Source organism: Triturus cristatus, chromosome 8 (genome assembly GCF_964204655.1).
Source record: "Triturus cristatus chromosome 8, aTriCri1.1, whole genome shotgun sequence".
Lineage (NCBI taxonomy): Eukaryota > Metazoa > Chordata > Amphibia > Caudata > Salamandridae > Triturus > Triturus cristatus.
The window spans coordinates 970,729,063-970,750,721 of NC_140591.1; the positions used below are offsets into that span (position 1 = coordinate 970,729,063).

At 43.1% G+C, this 21,659-nt stretch overlaps 1 protein-coding gene across 1 annotated transcript in view; it reads right to left on the reverse strand.

The window, feature by feature from the left end:
- The window catches only part of EGFL6 (EGF like domain multiple 6), a 439,195-nt gene extending 418,161 nt beyond the window's left edge, over positions 1-21,034 (reverse strand). The window contains exon 1 of the mRNA XM_085622499.1: positions 20,621-21,034. Coding sequence (XP_085478625.1) covers positions 20,621-20,697 — 77 coding nt within the window. The 5' untranslated portion in view covers positions 20,698-21,034. The remainder of the gene's footprint in view (positions 1-20,620) is intronic.
- Positions 21,035-21,659: the final 625 nt, after the last annotated feature.

Genomic DNA, 21,659 nt, shown 5'->3' on the forward strand with positions numbered 1-21,659 from the left:
GCCTTTGTGTCCCTGAGACTTCAAAACAGGAGGCAAGCTCTATATCAAGCCCTTGCAGATCGTCTCAAGCAGGATTCACAGAAAAGTTCTGTCTTTGTCCTCTTTCAGGTAAATGCAGGCAACTGCAGGCCTAGCCAACAAAGCAACAGACAGCAAAGGGGCAGTACTCCTCTTCATAGCTCTTCAGCCCTTCTTCTTGGCAGAGGTTCCTCTTGATCTAGAAGTAATCCAATGTTCTGGGATTGATTTAAGGTTCAATACTTATACCCCTTGTTGTCTTTGAAATCTTTGTACAGCAAGTCTCTCTTGCTTGGTAAAACTAGTTCTGTCCTCCCTGGTCTAGCTTCACTACAGGAGGTGGCGACGGCATTGTGCAGAGCAGCCACAGCCTATTCAGGTGTCAGTGAAAACTCCTCCCACTACTCTAGCTCAGGGAAGACCCATCGGCATCTGCAAGGCACACCTCAACTCCCTTGGTATGAGTATCTGGGGTGAATGCACAAACAAGCCCCTGTCAATCTAAACCCAGACCGAGACTCCACAAGCAGGCAGAGGCACACAGAATGGTAAAGCAACAAAATGCCCACCTTCTAAAAGTGCAAAAAGACTGATTTCAATTTGGCCAGGTCTAAACTGTGGTGGCACGGTGAGCAAAAGAATGATGGATTTAACCCTGATCTCTTGACTGGGGGTGAATGTTTTGATTTGTTCTGCATTCCGTCCATCAATTGTGTGTTTTTCACCTTCTAAAAGTGGCATTTTCAAATCCACAATTTAAAAAACATAATTTAAAAACCATTGTCACTAAAATATGTTATTAAATTCTGAGTTCAGAAAGCTCAAACTGTTCCCAATTGAAAGTTACACTTATAAAATGTTACAGAGCAGCTCCAATAATAGCCTATGGGAGATTCAGCCTTTCAATAGTGAAAAATGAAATTGGTGGTATTTCACTATTAAGACATGTAAAACACACCAGCACATGTCCTACCTTCAACATACACTGCACCCTGCCCATAGGGCTACCTTGGTCCTACCTTAGGGGTGCCTTACATGTAATAAAAGGGAAGGTTTGGGTCTGGCAAGTTGGTGAACTTGCCAGGTTGACATGGCAGTTTAAAACTGCACACACAGACACTGCAGTGGCAGGCCTGAGACGTGGTTGTAGGGCTACTCATGTGGGCGGCACAATCAGTGCTGCAGGCCCACTAGTAGCACTTTTTTAATTAGATTATAGTTAATTAGTCAATTAAAACCATAAACAAGATCATACAGTACATAGGGCTTACAAATACATACAGAAAGGATTAAAAAAGAGATTTATCCTACAGCAATTACGGCCACTAAGCATCGCGCTGCAATACCTTCACTTTCAACTCTCATTCCTAGTTCTTTTAGTAGAGGTGCCAAGTACACAGATACAGTGGATACAAGTGGCAAATCCGGGGGTGGTCTTATCCGTAGTGTATAAAGTGCAAAATTGCCATAAAGGCAGCTAAAGATCCCTTAAGTAAATTAATATAGGTAATTATGGTACATATGTGCAGGACTGAGGCAGGTATGTATACGGTGGCGGATCGGCTATAAGTACCACTGTAAAAGGGCAAGTGTGCAAAACGTTGCATCATTAAAGTACCAGAATGGACAAAATAGTTATCCAAGCATAAAGAGATAGGGAGCAGCTCATTATGGGAGTCCCTAGCAGCCCGTCCTTGATAATTATCTGCTCATGTCGAAATTGCCTGTGAGGCTTCTGATTTATCACTTTTTAAAATTAAACTCGGGAACCCCCTCCAGATTACTCATCACATAACCTGTTAGTTGGTCATTCTTTTGAAAATATTCGTTTACTGGGTTAGTCTAATGTTCAGCATTGTGTTGCACGGGTCCATGGACTCCACCAGTGCAGGTCTACACGACCTAATTCCCTGTTCAAGGAACTACCGTCTTAGTAGAGAGCTTCGTTGAACCATCAATACAGGACAGATGCATTCAATGTGGAGCAATGTTTCATTCCCCTGGTGGCATAGACGGCAGGACAGATCTTCACTTAGACCAGTCATCCTCCATTTTGGCATTAGGTCTAGTGTGGGTATTTCTCCGAATCTTAAGGCCAGAAATGACTGTTTGATCTTCCGGTTGAAAGGTGCAGCCAACAGGGATGATTCTCTTGGAATGGAATATGATTTCAACACCAGCCACCCATGGCAACATCTAGACAGGGTTTCTTTGTCTGCCACCCAGCTTTGCAAATTAGTTGATTTATTTACTAGTTTCTTAAAGGTTTGCCCAGAGGTATTAGCGGTCCAAAGGTCAACCAGTTCAAGCGTCCTAATGCTGTTTTCCTAATATTTCTTGTGAGCGCCATTGCCCTGCTGTAAATTGATTTTGGTCCAGACTAAATTAGCCAGGGTGTTTATAGCTGCTGCTCGGAGGTTATGACAAAGCTTCATGAACGCCGCCGGCCTAGCAAGTGTCTGTTTTGTGAGCAGGAATTCTAGCCGGATCTGTGCAGGAGAGGCCGACCTAGGGACCCTAAAGATTTTTTTATAGGCTCTTATTATCAATTTCTCAAACAAAAGAGCCTCGTCAGCTAGCATTACCTCCGATCCATACGCACTAGTAGCATTTGAATTACATGCCCAGGGCACACACAGTGCACTTTACTAGGGATGTACCAAGTAAATCAAATATGCCAGTCCCGGCTAATCCAGTCACCATTACAATTTAGACACAGAGCATATGCACTTTAGCACTGATCAGCAGTGGTAAAGTGCTCAGAGTCCTAAAGCCAACAAAAACAAGTCAGAAAAATAGAAGGAAGGCAAAAGGTTTGGGGCTAACCCTGCAAAAAGGGCCAGGTGCAACAGGCACGTTGACTTTATTGTAGCTGAGAGAGATTTGTACATGTTGACATTTTGGATTGGAGATTTTGACTGAATATCCCAAGCTGCATACACCCTTAGAGTCACTTTCATCAGAATCGAATCCTCGAGTAAAGAGACAAGCAGAAATGTGGTGATGGTGGAGGTCGGTAATATTAATAATTCCATAAATCTAATATCAATAATCTAACACAGAAATGTAGCATACTCAAGAAGAGACGTAAACTTTCCATCGCTCATATATTACCAAGAACGCGGCCTTCTGCAGTTGCCCCAGACACGCTAAAAGGAAAGTAATCCAATCCTAATTGGGGCCTGTTTTATAAACTGCATTTAAGACTTTGAAAATAAAGACATCAAAATGCCTCACCGCAGCAGGGTAGCTTGAAATGCGAGCGATGTAATAGCTTGTGAAAGAAACATCAACAAAGTTTAATGAGCCAAAGAGCACCCTTGAAACTAGATGAAGTAACTCCCCACAAAGAGGGTCCTGTGATACACTCAAATCTGGTTTCTAATTGCATGGCCTTTTACAGCAACAACAAAATAAAAGCTTACAGCTCCAAGATTTCGGCGACCAGATGGCTGGGTCTGTTTCCTAACAAGGAAAATACGGGTGGCGCCGCACTTAGCCCATGCAGGCACAATCACAGCAAACACGTCCCGAGGAAAAGAACGTGGTGCTGGCTTTTGGAGGGAATAAAAGTTCATGTGACGGGTTCTCGCTAGCATGGAGAACATTCTTACCTTCATCTCAGATCCAGGTGTGTTTGTGAAGCAACATTATTTCTGCTCCACCAAAGGGACTTCAAGCCAGACCCAGAAAAAAACATCATTACACTTACGCACTTCCTTGGAAAATATGGGGCAGATTTATGAGCCCCTTGCGCCACTTTTGCGTCACTTTTCTCATGTTAAAAGTGACGCAAAAGTGGCGCAAGGGGCTCATAAATCTGCCCCTATGTTCTTTGTGTCAAATTTAAATAAGTCTTTTGCAGGGTCTGGTAACAGAACAATATTAAAGAGATCCCAAGGCACTATTCACAGAGTTTTTGTCTCATAAATGTAACTTACATCACGACGAATTAATTGCCCACTTCGGCTCCCAGAACCCTGAGCCGAGATACCCCTCAAGTCACTCGTTGACAGTATTTTACCCTCTTCCAGTGATCCATTAACTTGTGTGCTGTACAAATACCACATAGGCTCTCTCATTACAGCTGATAATCTGTAGTGGAAATGATACAGGGATGGGCAACCTAAAGATGGTGAACTCCCACAATGTCAAACCTTTCTTCGTAATAATAGAAGTTAGGGTCACCTTCTTAAGAGTTATTGCACTTCCAGCCACAGACAAAGCAGGTGTGAGTTGTGTACTGCTGTGTTAGGGGGCAAGGTATTGCAGTGGTGTTCCAAGAAGTGTGCCTCGTGTAAGGAAGTGATAGATCTCATAAGGTATATTTTTCCATAGCACTTAATCGCTTTATCAATTTTGGGATAGAACCTTATGAGAAGGCCATGTTGGGAAAAAACAAATGGATAATGTGTGTTGTCATAGGAAGCAACTATCCAGGAAATAAGTGACTGACAAGGGACCACCTTTTAATCTTGCAGACAGACTGAAAGTAAATTTGATCATGATGTTACCTACATCACCAGAAAAACACTGTTTTGCCTGGATAAAACTAATTGCCCAGCCAACTTGAATTGAAACGTGACAGGTATACTTAATGACCGCATCAAGATTTAGTCAGAATTTGCATCATATTTTGTGTTTTGTATAATAAGCAATACAGAGTAAAGCCATAGAATGTAAAACTTGTTTTTGACTCCAAGACATGACAAGTATCCTTTAAGGAGAGTACTGGAATGGTAGCAGCCTCAGCATCATCATAGTGTCCCCAGGATGTACGGCCAGCTCCAATAGCGCTTACTAGTATACTACTATCAATAAGCGACAAGGGATACTGAAGTTACTACATGGGCAGTTATTATATCAGCCAACTAAATGGCCCTATAGCCAGTATACTGTATTACTGTAAAATATTGAAATGGTTGTCTTCTGTTACCTCTCTTTTTCAGCTCTTCTACATTATACATTTTCAGCTCATTACATTTACCTTCTTCAGTGTTCAGGCACAGCCCTTGCAGGCCCCATCCTGATTTTTTCTCAAATTGCCAAAATTATTGTGGAATCGTGGTCAAAATAAGTAGGCATAATGCCTGAGGTGAGATCGACCTAATTAGTTATGAAAGGGTAATACAACATTTTTCTGACTGGCTTCAAAACCTTTCAGAACTGGCCATGTGGAGGTGTGAGATGGCACTGAGTACCCTCAGCGGCGAAGGAGAAACAGACTTTGTGGCGGACAGCTGACCTAGATAGCAAGAGTGCGTGTGGACGGCTGTCCTCACTCCCACGCCATTTCGAGTTTACTAATTTAATAAACTCGGTTCCTCTCCAAAGGTGAGAGACATCACTTGAGGTGTTTGTTTCATTTCCAAATTGAGAAGAAGAAAGTTTTTAGACCTAGGAATCTATGTGGTGAGAAGTCCTGAGGAAAGCCGGGTGATTATTTAGAGCCGGCTGAAACATGTCGACAATCTTGCAGAAAAATGGGGGGGTTGGAACCTCAATATAAGCTCTCCAACCTACCACCCATGTTCTCTAATTTTTAATCCGTTCTGGGCACCTATTATGAAAATTGAAAGAAGGATTTCCCGGGATCGGTTTTATATCACTGTTGATCACTGGTTCTGCACCTTTATCTCACTTTTGGGTCCATTTACATTGTGTGTTGTATTGCCTTTCCCTCCCTTATTGCGTTTGGCTGGCGCGGAGGTGAAGTAGCAGCCCTATGATGAAGCATGACACAGCTTGCTGTGTGTGAGGGCAGTTTTATTAAATTGATGGATTTTCCCCTCCCTTCCTTTTAGACACAATTGGCTCTTCACGTAATTTTGTTTTAACCCTCTTCTTTTTGTGATATTGAGTTAACAAGCGGGAGGTCGAAGAGGGTTTTCCTCTCACCCATCTGTTCTTCGTGTGTTTTGACTTCCAGTAATGTTGCCTGCAGCTTGTCTGACTGGGTAAGAATACATTTTAATATGGCATTGTGTCTTATTTGCATCAGTAGCCACTCTTCATGATTTCCAAAAGTCTAACTCGTTTTCCCATTCTTTATGGTAGATCATCTCTTTACGATCATAGTTTCATCTGCAGCAAGGCATACTAATAGCCAATGGAAATGCTGTTGATTAAGGAATTTTATAGGATGGTGCAAGAGGTAAAGTGTGTGGTGCAGCATCAAACATCATTCTTTTCTTCCACTTAACTCCACTCCCCAAGATCACATTCTCCTGTTGGTGAGCCAGTTGTGAGGCGGTGGTATTATCATTTCATTTTTCTCAATCCAATTTCTCAAACAAGTTTGCTCTTCTTCGGTCACTTTGATAGCTCCAGCTGGTTTTGGTCCCATAACTAATACAATTAAAACACTGTCTCCCTGTTTGCCTGCATGAACTGTTTTTCTCTCCATTGGCCACTTAACTGGCCCATCTTTTCTATCTTAGAATTCAGTCTCTTTTGATGCTGAAAGGGTTGCCTACAAGCCAAGGGAAGCATTGCATTTTAGATGTTCTGCAATTATCTTTGTGTGTATACCAGCAAGCAGCTTGGTAATTAAAGTCGCCCATGATTAACATATCCTGATATTTTTCCAGTTATTATTATGTGGATCCAAAGACTCTTTCTGTCAGACACGCTAGTTGTTAAATGTATGCCATATTTAACTTATCCTTGCTAACCCACAACACCACAGTGTTATTCCCCTATATTAATACTTGAAGTGTACTGCTGTACACACCTTTCAGTACTGTGAACTTCAACAATAATATTGTTAGTCATGCAACGTGGTACATTTCTGTTCACAATTGAAATATGAGTCTTGTATATTTGCAAATGGTGCTGGTATTTATATCAAGACCCTTTAGAGATGTTCGATTGCTCTACTTAAATGATGGAGATGTGTCTATTCCTACTGATATATCTCCATTGGTTAGTGGACTTCTTGGAATATCCATCAACTTGAAGCCTTCCTGCTGATTTTTCACAATTTGCCTACTGTTCAGTTAATTTAAATTCTTCATCCTTTTTTTTAACCTTTACAACAGCTCTAAAAATCATGAAGTTTGCTACTGTTTCTTTCCAAATGTTCAAAGACCCTGCAAACCCTCAAGATGGCCTCTTTAATTTGTCTATGCAGAATCATTTTCTCCAAAGGATGCAAAACTAAGTGTATATTCCGTTTTTCCTGCTAACTTTAATGCCTCAATTATTGTTGTCCGTTATCATGTCTGGGTTATCCAGGGTGCCCTTGGTGTGTGTATTAATAGGAGTCTCAGTTTACAATGCTTTAACTTTTTAATTCCCATTTTACTTTTTTATGGTTTCAGTATTTCTTCACTCTTTCTTCTCTTTTGCACCCTTCTTCTATTCATTTAGTGCAGCGGACTGCTTTTTATTATTTAGGTGACATGTTCATCTTTGAGTAGTGTGGTCTTTCTTTCTAGACCCTGGAGTATTTTACTGCTTTTATTCTGCAGACCATTAATTGAGGAGATTTAGCATGGATCTGGATGAAATTATTACAGATCAGGTCAACATCTTTACGGCCTTAGTCTCCATGCGACTTGCCCTTCATGAATGTATGTCCTTGGCCCTATAAGCTCTCAGTGTAGTCCCACTATTTCTGGGAACTAGTTAGACTACCCAATATCAATGTTTTCTCATGGCTTAGTGCTGGCAGCTGTTTCAGCAAGAAGACCACCCGTTCGCCCAGAGGCCTTCCTTAACACGAGCCTTTAAATGTGCACACATGAAAACAAACCATGGAAAACCAATTTAGGAGGTGCAAGAAGAACAGTGATGTCATTTCAGAAAAATTAAAACGCCATAGTGAGCCTTTTGACTTCTTAGGACATCACACAACCTTTGACCCCAATAGCATGCCATTACATGGGTTCATTTGAAAGATTTGTTATTGAAAAATCAAAACCAAAACATGCTAGTAACACTCAATAACAGACACAAACAACCAGATACAATAAACAGCAAGAGATAAAGCCATAATTAACTGTCATGATTAGTTAAATCATGGCCCGCAGAAAATCACATACATGTGACAGTTTATCTTCGTACAGGGTACACCTGAAGATAATGGTTTTTTAATGTTTATAACTCTCCCAATCCATTTACATTTACATTTTCTTTTTCTGGTTCCATAGCAAACATGCTTAATTTGCATGTCTGCCACAGCGATAATCAATTTTTTTAATTTAAAACACACACTAAGTAGAACTTCCCAATAATTTCCTCGAGATTGGTACTAGCATTTAAGATTTTCAAGTCATTTTTACAGAGAAATTGACATGTCAAGATGGTGAAAACTTGTGCAATTTTCCAATGCTATTGGTTCAACTGCCAAAGCATTAGTGTTTCCTGTCTTTTCTTATGGAACTAGTGCTTCCAGCAGACGATAAAAGAAGACAGAGAATTCCAGTGGGACATAGACACCTGAATGGCAAAGATCTTGAACGCATGTGGTTTAACCATCATAAAAGAGTTTTTGTGCAATAAATGAATCACATTTGTTAAAAATAAAAATATGGATGCAAATCAGGGGACACACTGGAACAGAGAAAGTCAAGAAACAATAAAAATTCTATTTCTAGTATTGTATAGAAAATGTTTTAGGAGTAAAATCTACAAAACATTGGAGGACTCTTTACCAGTTTTTTATAACCTAATGTGCAAATTGATTACAGAATCAATAAAAATGCTGCCGGGTGTGGCATTTGCCGGATGCACAATTGGAAAATTGCTGCACAGCTTCATTCTGAGGTTTGGACCTTGAAATGGGGGTTAAAGAGCTAATACAACTGTGTGGGCATACTCCCGAGGTGCACAATTTGTGATAAAGATGTGATCTTGATTCAAGTATAAAGTGGAGTTTGTGTCTGAATCGTGAATTGAGGGAGATCTGTAATGAAGCCCTATGAAAGAAAGCCTCTCCTCCGGTGCAGCCCTGCTGGGGGGACATTGACGTCATCTTTGCTGTTTTACACAACTAATGGTGCTGCTGCATGCACTGAAGTGGGCTCATGGTGGGCTGATCTCTATCGGGGTAGTTTTGCACAGATGCAAAAAGCATGCAATCTCTCCTGGCCAAAGAGCAAAGAGTAGACCTAGTAACCACAACTTTAAAAGCTGAACATATACTCGGGGCACAAAATCTTCATAGAAGTCCAGGGAAAAGAGCGTTCCTACCTTGGCCAATCAGTTTTTTAAATGTGTGGACCATTTGGCCAATCAGTTTTTTAAATGTGTGGACCATTTGGCCAATCAGTTTTTTAAATGTGTGGACCACAGAACTGATGCAAGGTATGACTCAAGTGATGACGTTATTGAAATAGTCACTATTCTCTCAGTCATCTAGATGTGTTTGACAATGCTTGTGTAATGAAATCAGTAGGACGTGTGCTTGCAAACTTACTTTTATAGTGCAGGCAAGGCCTCTGTGAATTAGGCTAGCTGGAATAATCCGCAGCACATTGGAATGTGAGCCTGCGTCGTCTACTTCAGTTAAAGGGGTGACTGTCAACGATCAGAAGAGGTACTTAACCGAGAAGCCGAGACAAGCAGCATTCGCATGCTCTTTCCTTTTAACTTTATTAGAAGCAGTCTGGCTCCATTTCAGATTCGTGCCCTGAGCTCTGATGTTCACGGGTTTATCTGAATGAGCCGCACTGACTTCCCTGAAGTCACATCTGGCTCTCCAGAGTTCATTCATAAGTGCAGCCGGCCACGTGCAGCCTGCGTTTGAAGGGGAAATAACTTCTCCGAACAATCTTCATTCTAATGGTTGTGGCACTATCTCAGAGCTTATTTTTGGTCCCTACCAGTCCCACCCCTTGATATCATGCCAAGGGTTAGCCATGGTTTAGACACGGTAAACCATGAATGACCAAAGCGTAACCATCTTTTTGACTGCTTGTCGGTCAGGGTGTAACGGATGCGTCTGGGGTGTTATCCAAAATTAATATGAAGAATGTTTTGCACATCTTAACAGGCACATCTATATTAATGTCTCTCTTTAGTTTAACTCTCTGCTAGATGTGTTATATTAAAGCTTATGCATTAAATATAATCAAAACTAGGCCTGGGCGTAGTTCGCGTAGTTCTGCTACACGGAACTCCGCAAAGTGACCAAAAAACTATGCCGCGCTACTGGAGTTCCGCAAGCTGCAGAGTGCGTTAGGTCAAAAAACACTTCTCTGTGCGCGTGGTATACAGAGCACGAAGTGGGAAAAACAATTGTATTTGTGCACATAATTTCAATTTCTATGCGTATTACCATTTGTGCTAATTTCACATTTCGTGGTAAAATCACTTCAATTATTGGAACAGACAGGTAGCATAAACCACCAGCGAATGGCTGTTGTTAAGAGGCTGGTGGAACTGGCTTGAAAAAATGAGTAAAAACAGACAGAACTTCTAATGCCACCCGTTGTACTTAATTTTTCAAGACAAAAAAAGCAGAGCAAATAATTTGTGAGGTGAAGCCAAGTGCAGTTATTAATTGTGCTACATTTTTGTCCACACTCAACGAGGCCCAATATTGTTTGGTAGAGCTTTTCTTTAATCTTTCATTTCTTCTAAATTCAGCCATTCTTTTAGAGCCATGGCATAGTCGTCTGCCATGTATGGTCTCGATAATGAACGTGGCTAGTAAATATGGCAAAAGGCAAAGATGGCATTATCCTTACTACCAGTTATTTCCCCTGTATTTAGATGCTGGCAGCAAAAAGGAAGAATAACTAACAGAAACATTGCCTCCAATGGTGTTTACCGCCCACCAACTCTGAAAGCAATCCAGTGTGGAAGACATCTCTGATATTACAGGGGGATGATCTGTGTTACCATTTAATTTCCAATATTATCAATACCTCATATGACTTGACTAGTAAGCTATTCGTATAACATCATACAGTATGCATCTGATATATGGTCTTCAGACCACAGTCCTGCATCATTTCAATGCTGCATAGCATGACCTTGTGGAAATCGGCCTGTGCCCGCCCACTCGGGCCGCCTCCTCTGCACCTGCATGAATCCACATTGCACTAGAGCCCAACACCCATTGTTATTCACATAAAACAGGAATAACAATAATACTCATATAGATTCCTCACATCACCGACATACTAACTTCATAGGTTCTATGGCCCCTGGTGGAATCGACATTGCTTCCAAAGAAGTAACCGTATCCGAGTCAGGACTGGAACCAGCGCTGTGAGGGGCAGCAGCTCACATAATGGCGGTACCAGTAATATTGTCATTAGCAGTAATTGAATGCCTTCCACCACCAGACCTGAAAGTGCCAAGTGAGGCGATGTATTTCAGAAGGGACACCGGACTCCACTGTTGGCATGTGCACCTCTGGCCCTGTGAGTCCACTGGCCTTACAGGTACTGAGCATCCCACACAGTGGTCCTTCCTGGAAAATCTGCTGAGTTGCCAATGTCAGCCCCTAACTTACAAGAGTGTTTGGAGCCCTGGACAACTGTAAACAGTAAAAGTGGCACTATGGCCCAACTAAACTAACTCATCCTATGGATCTGATGTGAATAAAAGCTCAAGCTGAGACTGTTCAAAAACGTATGATCTCCTGCCTGCACTGACATTTCTGAAGAAGGCATATGAGCCAATTGCACTAACGTACAAGCCAGTAGTTAGCCTGGAGGAGCAAAGGGAAAAGTGAAGTCAGACTTTCTGCCTTAAAGATTTTTTTCTTGCCAGATTACAATGTACCACACACTTTCTGCAGTCTTCATGCATAGGCCAAAGCTACCCTGCAGGGTGCAGATTGATAACTGATGTTTCAACAGCATTCAGCAGAGAGGTGCTAAATTGTGTTTTTTATCAGTACCATGTAAACTATCAATAACAAACATTATGTTTTTCTAAAGTCAGAGCTTGATTTCACCTCCCATGCCAATAAACCACTTCAGCTGCACCCCGAAACTCCCTTCAGAGAAGAAACTAGATTGTGGGGCCACATCATAGATAGGTTGCACTGTTCGACTCTGTGCCGTTGCAGACACGTAAGTCTGTGTGCAGAGCGTTACAGAGCACCGTATCACAGCAAAGGTATGGCCACACTGGTAACATTGCTTGAGTGAACGAGAGCAGGGCCGGACTGGCTGTAGCGGGCACCGGGCATTTCCCCTGTGGGCCGCCAGGGTGGGGGCTGACTTGAAACTAGGCCTGGGCGGTAAATTCCGTTCCGCTCGCGGAATTTGCAGAATTTGGGTAATTTCTCATTCTGTGGAGAACACGGAATTGGCAAAAATTCTGCAATCCATGCCTTCGCAGAATTTTTTGCTTGTTCATGCTTTCAAAATACGTGTTCGCAAGATATTTCTCCCCGAGCATGCAAACAGCGTTAGCGAACAGGAAAAAAGCATCGCGTACGGGCGGAACAAGCAATGACGCGTTTGAGGAATTTCTGCGTGTTCGCGGAGATTTTTTACCGTTTTGCTGAGCTTTGCGTAGCGCGACTACGCAAATTCCGCCCACCCCTATTTAAGACCCCTGGGGGGGGCGTTTTTGTTACCGGGTGCAGGTTTTGCAGCATAGCTCCAATATCGCCCCCCTGCACGGGAGGGTACAGTGAGTAACCAGGGGCTCTTTGGAACCACCTTTCCCACTCATGCAGGGGGCCTCAGGGGCACCTTCACAGTGGGCCACTTCTTTGTTGGTGTACAGTCAGTGCTCCTCCTGACAGCTTCTTTGCCTCTGTTCCTGCATCTGTAATGTGGATTGAAAGCAAAAACAAATCTGCATGGGACACACCACAATGCAAATGTGAGAACTACCCCACTTGTAATCGCACCAGCACCAAATGTGCACCAGCGTGATCCTTATTATCCAAGGGCCCAAACACATCTGCAGCACGTTCTATAACACCACAGTGCCACATGGTGCATGAAGCAGGGGAAAACACTGATTACCACCCCAGGGCACTTTGTGTAATATGGCCTCTGATGTCTTGAACAATCCACGCAGCACCATTCCACTGAGGCTTGGCGCTACCTCCCCACGAATTAATTGTTGCACATTGCTGAAAATCATTCTCATGCTAAATTATGGTTTTAATCAGAAATCTCCCTTTTCTTCCTGCAATGTGCCCTGCTTGAATGCAAGAATAACAACAGTGGAGAATGTGCTGTAAATGGAAGCCGCTCAGAAGTGAAGTCATCACAAAAGTTGTAATAAGAGACAGTTTAGCAGCAAAGTCAACAGAGCACTAAGGGTTTAAGAATGCAGTGTCAGTTTAGCTCAGAATTTGCCTGAGTCTTGACAGCTTACTTCTGCATTGCATCACCCCCTGTGGTATGTCTTACACTTGTGCCATTTAACAGTCAGATTTCTATGCCTCACATCAAACAAATGCCAAAAAACACATGTATATGCTTAGCACAGCCTCAGTGTGTGTTTCTTTAATCTTCCACCAAAGGCAAAGAAGGGATACGCCTTAGTTCCATATTATCCAAAGTTTGGAACAGCACAATCCCTTTACCTTATTGCTTCTTTCGTAAGCAGGCCACTGGAATATAGGCCCAGGTTATGCCACAGGGATGACAAAATTATGCGGTGAGAAAAGGCAAATTGGGTGACATAATACTGCATATTCTGTGGCCGTATATTTCACTGTTTAGTCGTTTTAACACGCATTATTGCTGTCAGGGCAAACGTGTCACCTCATTAGTACAAATTTAACTCCAGAATGCACCAATCAGCAACTAAAAGGTCACCACTTCATTCCTGTTAAATATCTGACACTTTGCAAACACAAAATGATCTGCTTATTCGGAAACGTTTGATCTGTTTGAACTAGCAACAAGATTTTGTTGAATCTTTAAATTATGCGTAAAAGGGGGTATTGTGTAGCAAGTATGATGCAGCTGTCATTATGCAGAAAATGCTGAAGCAGCAGAATAGCACAATTCCAGATTTTCTGGTTATAATTAATGTATAAAACTAACTCTGCTCCATGAGGTAACCAGTTATTAGTAGAAAAAAAGGAGTGATGGGGCTTTGTGCATATCATCAATTGTAGGGAAAAATTTGAGATCAGGTACATCAGTTCGGAAATGGAGAAAGACATCTTTTTGTGGTGGGGGTAGTCAGGAGAAGGAGTGGCAGACAGAGTTCTTTGCGATGGCGGATGAGGTTCTCCTCAAATATATGTGTTTTGAGCATGGACCGTGTATACTTGGGCAAATATGCTTCTTCCCCGCTACATGAAATTTTAAAACAATAATGCAGATGAAAAATCCTGCAAAAAAGGATAGAGAAAAGCAAAGTCTATATTTAGTAGCAGAATTATTCCCCAAAAACGTGTTAGCTGGAAAATTACCACAGTAAATCTTGTTTATGTGATGTACATATCCTAGTGGATAAACTGTGTAATATCCTCAAACTTTGCACATCTCCGAGGGCATGAGAAAAATCAACAATTCCAAACTTTGAACTCCTTTCTGAAGTGTAGGAGTAAAGGTATGAGCCTGATGTGTGGAGAGAGGCTGTTTTGGATCTCAGGTTCAATCAAAAGCAGAAAACTTTCATTAATTTGGGAGCAGAATACTTGTGTTTCGCTGCACACTGTATAAGCACAACACAAAAAGGAAATTCATCTTGATTCAATTTCTTGTCCTGCTTAAAAAAGCAGCAAAAATGATAGAAAGTTGAACTGCTCTATTTGTTGTTCTAGTGCAGTCTTTTCCTAATATTGACCAATTACTACACAGTTAAACAAAAACTAGCATCCATTTTACAGATAATTTGTTTGTGATCATCGTATCAAGATTATGTCAGTTGTGAAAATAAATACTAGTTCCTCAATTTTAACTTTCAAAACTGTATGGAACTGTATATACCATACATATACACAAATTAAAACAATCTACATTATCAAATCTGTCAATCTCGCTGTCCATCCATCCACACATCAACCGTTTGTCCTTCTGCCAAGCAATCTATATTTGATCCATCCATCCATCCTTCCAGACTTAAACCCATCCATTCATCCATCCGTTCATTCATTACACTGTCCACATGGTTGTCAATCCCTTCATCTTTCGCTTCACTTTCTGGCTGATTCTATGTTTTTCACTAAGGAACCAAAGAATGGAGGGTCCAACAGTTGATAGCACCTAATAATCTGGTGATAAACAGACATCTTTTTACATGTATTCCTAGAAGATGAGTCTACCCACCTATGCTGAGTAAACTAACACACGAATATATATTGGGCCCTTCTCACCCCTAAAAGTGTGCATCGAGATGATATTGCTGCTACTGCAATTGTTTTACATTATCTGTGATGTGCATAGAAACAGTATCTATGGCTCATGTAGCAGAGTAAGGCCATTTAATCATCTGTGTCCCTTAAGGGGATGTGCTTCAGATTATCCATAACAGTTTTCACCTAATCTTGAGTCTAACTGCAATATACATTCAGCCTCGAGCCTTGCCTGAACACAGATGATAGAACTAAACCAGTTTGACCTCCTCGTCAGGGTTTCTTGAAGCTGTCTCTAGAGATGACTTACTCCACCTCCCTTCCCACTCAGGGTATCTTTGTGTGACCTAATCCACACCCTGCAGTCATTTATGTTCACCTTTTTGGACTTAGTTGAAGACTGATTGAACATCTAAGTAACCCCACTCCGGTAGACCACACTGCCTCACTTGGATCGAATATTTTTTTCACCAAATGAAGCACGCCCTTTCTCTTCTTAGTAAAAGCCAGAAAGAAGATTCCCTGAATTGACTGGCTTTTGCTTCCTACTAGTTTTAGATAGATACTGCCCCATTTGATCAAGCTGGTTCTATTCATCTATACCTCAGGCAAATTGTGTGTACTTTTGCAAACATTATTATGCATAAATATTGTTGGCGAATATCTAGTGAAAATTGCAAGCAAAGGCATATTTGGCATGCAAAAGTCACACTAGATCGTCTGTAAAATAATATTCAACTGTAACCAGTGTCCCATGGGCACAGAATCAACACAAAACATGTATTGTTAAGTGGAAAGGCACAACAAATGCATATTTAGTATAACTCAAAATTCCTTGATTACACAACATTGATCACGCAACCCAAAGTTCGCATACGCTCTGTCAATAAGGTGGCATGTCTGACTAGGAGCGGAACTCTGGAAGCTGCTGTTTTGCTTTAAACTGGAAACAAGGAAGGTGTTCTGGAGGAGAACACTGCAGCTGTGACTACCAATGAAAGAAGAGAAAGATTTACTGCATGGTAAATAGAGTAGTTGGACCTTGATCAGGAGGCAAGAAGCAAGCCCCAGCAGACCAAGTGGTTGTATGACAAAGGCACACATGGCTAAACCACGCGTGCCTCTAACAAGCAGCCCAAACTATGAATGAGTCTGAACCACGCATTCCTTTACCATGCATGCCTTTATCACACATGCCTTTACCACACATTTTCGTGGTAAAGGCATTATTGGTATAGGGATGTGTGGTAAAGATCCCACCCTATGTCTCCTGCCCTTAGCCCTAACAACTACCCCGATGGCCCCCTAAGCCCTAAAAGTACCCTGACCCCACCCTAAGCCCTAAAAAGTACCCCAACCCCCATTGAGCCCTAAAAAACATCTTCAACCCCCTTGAGCCCTAAAACCTACACCAACCCCCTCAGGCACTAACAACTATCCAGACCCTCCTGAGCCCTAAAAAGTACCCCAATCTCACCCTGAGCCCTATAAACTAACACAACCCCCTCCCCTGGGCCCTAAAAACTACTCCAAGCATCCTCCTCAGCCCTAAAAACTACTCTGACCCCACCAGCCCTCAAAACTATCCTCACCCCAGCCCTAAAAGCAACCCTGACCCCCCAGCCCAAAGCAACCCCCCAGCCTTAAAAACAATCCTGTCTCAGACCTGAAAACAACCCCGACCCCTTAACCCTGAACCCTAAAAACTACACCAGATCTTAAAAAGCTACCCCCACCTCCCCAAAACCCAGCCCCACTAACCACACATAATCCTCTCCCAATCCTTTCTGTCCCTGGGCCCGCCCATCTCAGCATCTAGAACGTGCATATGCCTTAACCATGCATATGTGTGGTTAAGGCTAACCCTGAGCAGAAAACTACACTACGCTCGCAGAATGTGCGTAGCGAGCGCAACTACGCGCTACATGAATCGCACGTAGCACAGTGCAAAAACTCGTAGCGTAGCGGGCATTTTTTGCTCGCTCGCGGTCCTCAACGTCAAGTTGGTGACCGCGAGCGAGCAAGATCAACATCCCGGCGAGACTTTTTCCTTGTTCGCGATCAGCAACATCAAGTTGCCGATCGCGAGCGTGGAAAATAAACCTCCCGGCGAGATTCTCAACGCGGGGAGGTCAAGTTTCTTATTGTGAGTGGTCGCGGATGCTCGCGACCGCTCGCGATGAGAAACTACCAGTCCGCGTTGAGAAAGCTGCCGCTCGAGTACATATCTACTCGAGTGGCAGAAAACTACCACTTGCACTGTGCATGATGCCTTTTACAATGATTGGACAGTGCGGACAAGTATCCGGCACTGTGCAATCATTGCGAACAGCATTTTCCTACCGCACTATGCAGTTCGCGTAACTACGCGTAGAGCGACGTAGTGCAAAGTGCACTTCACGTAGCGTAGCGCGACTACACGAACTACGCCCAGGGTTAGTTAAGGCATATGCGTGGTTAACCCCTTCAGTGCCCATGACGAGATGGTCTCGTCATTGGGCCGCGGTTGCGCTGTGCCCATGACGAGACCATCTCGTCATGAACCCCGCCCGCTAATGAAACGCCCAGCACAGGGCGTGGAAAGGGCGGGGCACTGAAGAGGTTAAGGCAAGCGTGGTTGTGCTTGCGTAGGAACTGCATGCATGGCTCTGCCCGCGTTGTTGAAGTTGTTTCCCGGCAGAGCATATGCAGAGATTGTCTTGAGAATGTGTGCTCCACAGAAGCCAAAGACACCTAAGATGCCTACATAGAAAGAGGATTGTGAAAATATAGGAGACATTCTAGGACTGCGAGGGTGGTGACCCTGGATTACCCTGACCTTTCTCTATCATTCCTGACTTTGTGGAGTTTTACCTTACCATCTAGGTCTTGGAGTAATGCCCAGTGAGAGGAAGCTGATTGCCCTGTTTTTGCTAAAGAGAAGTGGGTCCCCCTGGTTACATGGGTGACCTTACTATTTGAAACTTTTGACCACAACCTGCCGCTCACAAAATATTAGTTGTTTCAGTTTTGTTCTCTCCACCATCCTACCCAGGTGGCCTACTATGCTTGCTAGCCAATTCTCAGCATTAGTGGTACCCATGTTATGACTGTGAACTCAGGAACCAAGGGGAGCAATCACTGGTCTCCCTTTGAACTATGTCTAGCGCTCCCACTGACCACAAAAGCTGAGCGCACCTTTTAACTCTACACCGGTACTCTGACTTCTAGACCCAGTCTGAGCCACTCTAAAGCCATCAATTGTGTGTGTGAATCCATGATGATCACTTTAGGCTATCAGTGGTTAGATGTTTAAAGCATGTTTTGCTTTGTGACATTTTTGGAGGATTCTCAACTAACTAGATTCAAGCCCATTGTGTTGTCTCACTGAAGGCACCTAGCGCTGCTGAGAAAGTAGGACAGAAGGAAGACATATAGGGCCATATGTAGGAAGCCCAATACCGGTCGGTAACGGCCGATTTTCGGTAAAAATCCCGTTACCGACCGGTATTCAGGCTTTTGGTATGTAGGGGGCACATTTCAGGATTCGGTAATTTACCGAATCCTGAAATGATATGTAGGGGGAGTGTGTGGGTGTTGTGGGGATTCGTTTTTTACCACCAACTAAAAGTTGGTGGTAAATGACCAATGGCTGTGAAAAAGCATTTTTTTGCACTTAGAAGTGTGCAATGTGGCAGACATACATGCACTTAGGGCATGTATGTGTGCCACATGTGCACACATGCAGGAATCAGGGGGGCAACAGGGTGTCACTGTGACACCCTGCCACTCTTAATTGTGCTCCCCCCATTACCGAATCGGTATTTACCGATTTGGTAATGGTAACTGGCTTCCCATTGATTCCTATGGGCCTGGCCCATAGGAATCAATGGGAAGCCAGTTACCATTACCGAATCGGTAAATACCGATTCTAAAATACCGACCCATTCCGAATCAGTAAATACTACCGATGGATTACCTACATAGCATTTACCACTTCATAAATACCGAATCGGTAAACTTCGGTATTTATGAAGTGGTAAATGTTAGGCCATCTACATATGGCCCATAGTGGCTTACTTTATGAAGCGTTACATTGAGTGTGACACCTTTAGTTCTATTGGCCGGATTATTGCGCCATGCAATCTGATTACTAAAACTACTTCCATTTCCTAAATTAAACAATAACTTGCCGTATAGCTACTCCTGTAGAGTTAAGGGCACAAAGTGAGTAACTTGCTTATCAGAATGCAGTATGTTAGTCTCTTGGGGCATGGGACACTTATGGCAAATAACAACATCCAACCATGGACTTCCTGGTAACCACTGGCCACCCCAGGACTCGGATACAAATCTCAGGTCTTTCCTTCCTGGGGGTCATTCTGCAAGCATTTATCTGTACGCCAGGTGGTCAATAGTTGTGGGTTAGTCAAATGTGTTTATTAATAAAGTGGTGTAGCACTGGACAGCCTACAGTACATTGGCTGATATACTGGCTTTTCAGATAAAACAGTTCCAAGCAGTGCTATAAATGGAAATATAGAGATACAGGTACTCACTATTCAGAGTACCTATTTGCTCTTGAGAAGTGCGGGGACTTTCTTATTAAATGTATGTCAGCAGTGAGGAGAAGTGCAGGTACTCTTCCTTTCAAATGAAAGTAGCTCAGGCACTTGCTCATTGAAAGCACGGGTTCCAGGGGTACATATGGGATTTACATGCAGCTCAAATATTTGTCACACACGCACTTATTTTCATATAATGTTCAGTTGATGCAAAAAAAACGATGTACATTTCCTTAAAGAAAGCCCACCAGGAAATGCCATCATCTTCGGTAATGGAAACTGTTGGTTAGTGGGTAAATAGGAGGTTGTGGAATTAGCAAACCTGGTACATAGTCCCAGTTTCCCCATTCGACCACATTGTGTGATCCTGGGCAGATCACTATATCTCCCAGTGCGTCTGGTTCATTATCTGTCAAAACCGTGAGAACTTAGAAGCAGAGAACATGAAAGGGCATGCAAATAGTAAGTCTTCAAAGGATGGATGGATTATTAAGAAAAAAACAAAAAAATAGTGGCCTGAAAACCTTTGGGAGTCGTATGTCCCATCGTGAGGCAGTGAGTAAGTTATAGTTTCAGTGTTTCGGGGTATCTGAAAAATTGTATCTAAAACCCAAATCTACATTGAATAACTAGAATGATAGATTTTTCTCTCCTGTAACGCACTACACGTGATAAAACTATATATGAATAAAATCAAGAATGTTTAAATTACAAATACACCCGGCGACACAATCCTGAACGGAGTACAGGTTCACACTCGCTCACGTCAAAGCCTTAACCCCGTGGACACAGAGGGCAGCCACCGTGACCAGCAGCAGCTCACCTGGACGTGTCAGTGAGTCTCCCCGACACAAGCTGCAGGAGGACGCTGAGTACCGCCGTCCAAGCAACCGGCTCCATGCCTGCGGCCAGCCACGAAGTTTAGAAATAAAAGCACTTGTCTTTCCGCGTTGTTGCAGGAATCCCCGCGCGGCTCTCCGGGCAGGAAGTTTGGAAAGGGGCTCTGTCGCGAGCTCGCCTCTCTCTGGTGGTCACAGCATTGGTGGTGCAGCCCGGCGGCGCGTGGAATGACTGGCTGTCAGTCGGGGGCAGGCTCCGTCTTCTCTCAGTTCGACTTGTCGTTTTTTCCCCTCCTCTTTGCCTCTCCCCCTCTGCTGCCTGTCAGCAGCTGCCCCAGCCTCTGCTTAAATTCTTCGGCAAGGCTGTCCCTGCAGCCATTAATGACCGCGCCGGGGGCCGGGAGGGGGAGGAGGAGGAGGTCTGGAGTTAGGGGGAGCGGAGCGTTACCTCAGACTGTAAGTTTAGCCAGAGGCTGCAAAGGTGATGAATAGAACACGCGCTGCAGCTCACACAAGCAACTCTGCCAAAAAAGTGACCCCCAGAGACGCAGCCTGAAGCCGAACCAATTAAATAGGTCCCGTTTTACAGTCAGCTGTATATTTCTGAGACACACCTAAACGATAACAATTTGGATTTTGAACTATGAGCTGAAGCAGCAGACCTCTTCAGTTCCTGTTTCACGAAGACGTCATGTACTTTACAACATGCTCTTTCAATGTATACATAATAAACATTAATGTAACGCAACCATCTAATTTAGGCAGGACCTCGACGTCCCCCTCGAGTGAATGTCTTCTATTTTATGGAGGTGCGAACCTTTCATGAACGAACCTGACCCGTGGAAATGGCACGTCTTCTTCAGAATTTTCGACAGCTGACCATCTGTTTTCTAAGACATGTTTTGGCATATCACAAAAGTGAATTTTGTCCTAGCCACTAAGGGATCAAGGTAACTCTTTTTCTACTGTCTGCGCACCAAAGCATATCTTAATAATTCAGGCTACGAAAACAGATGTTACCCA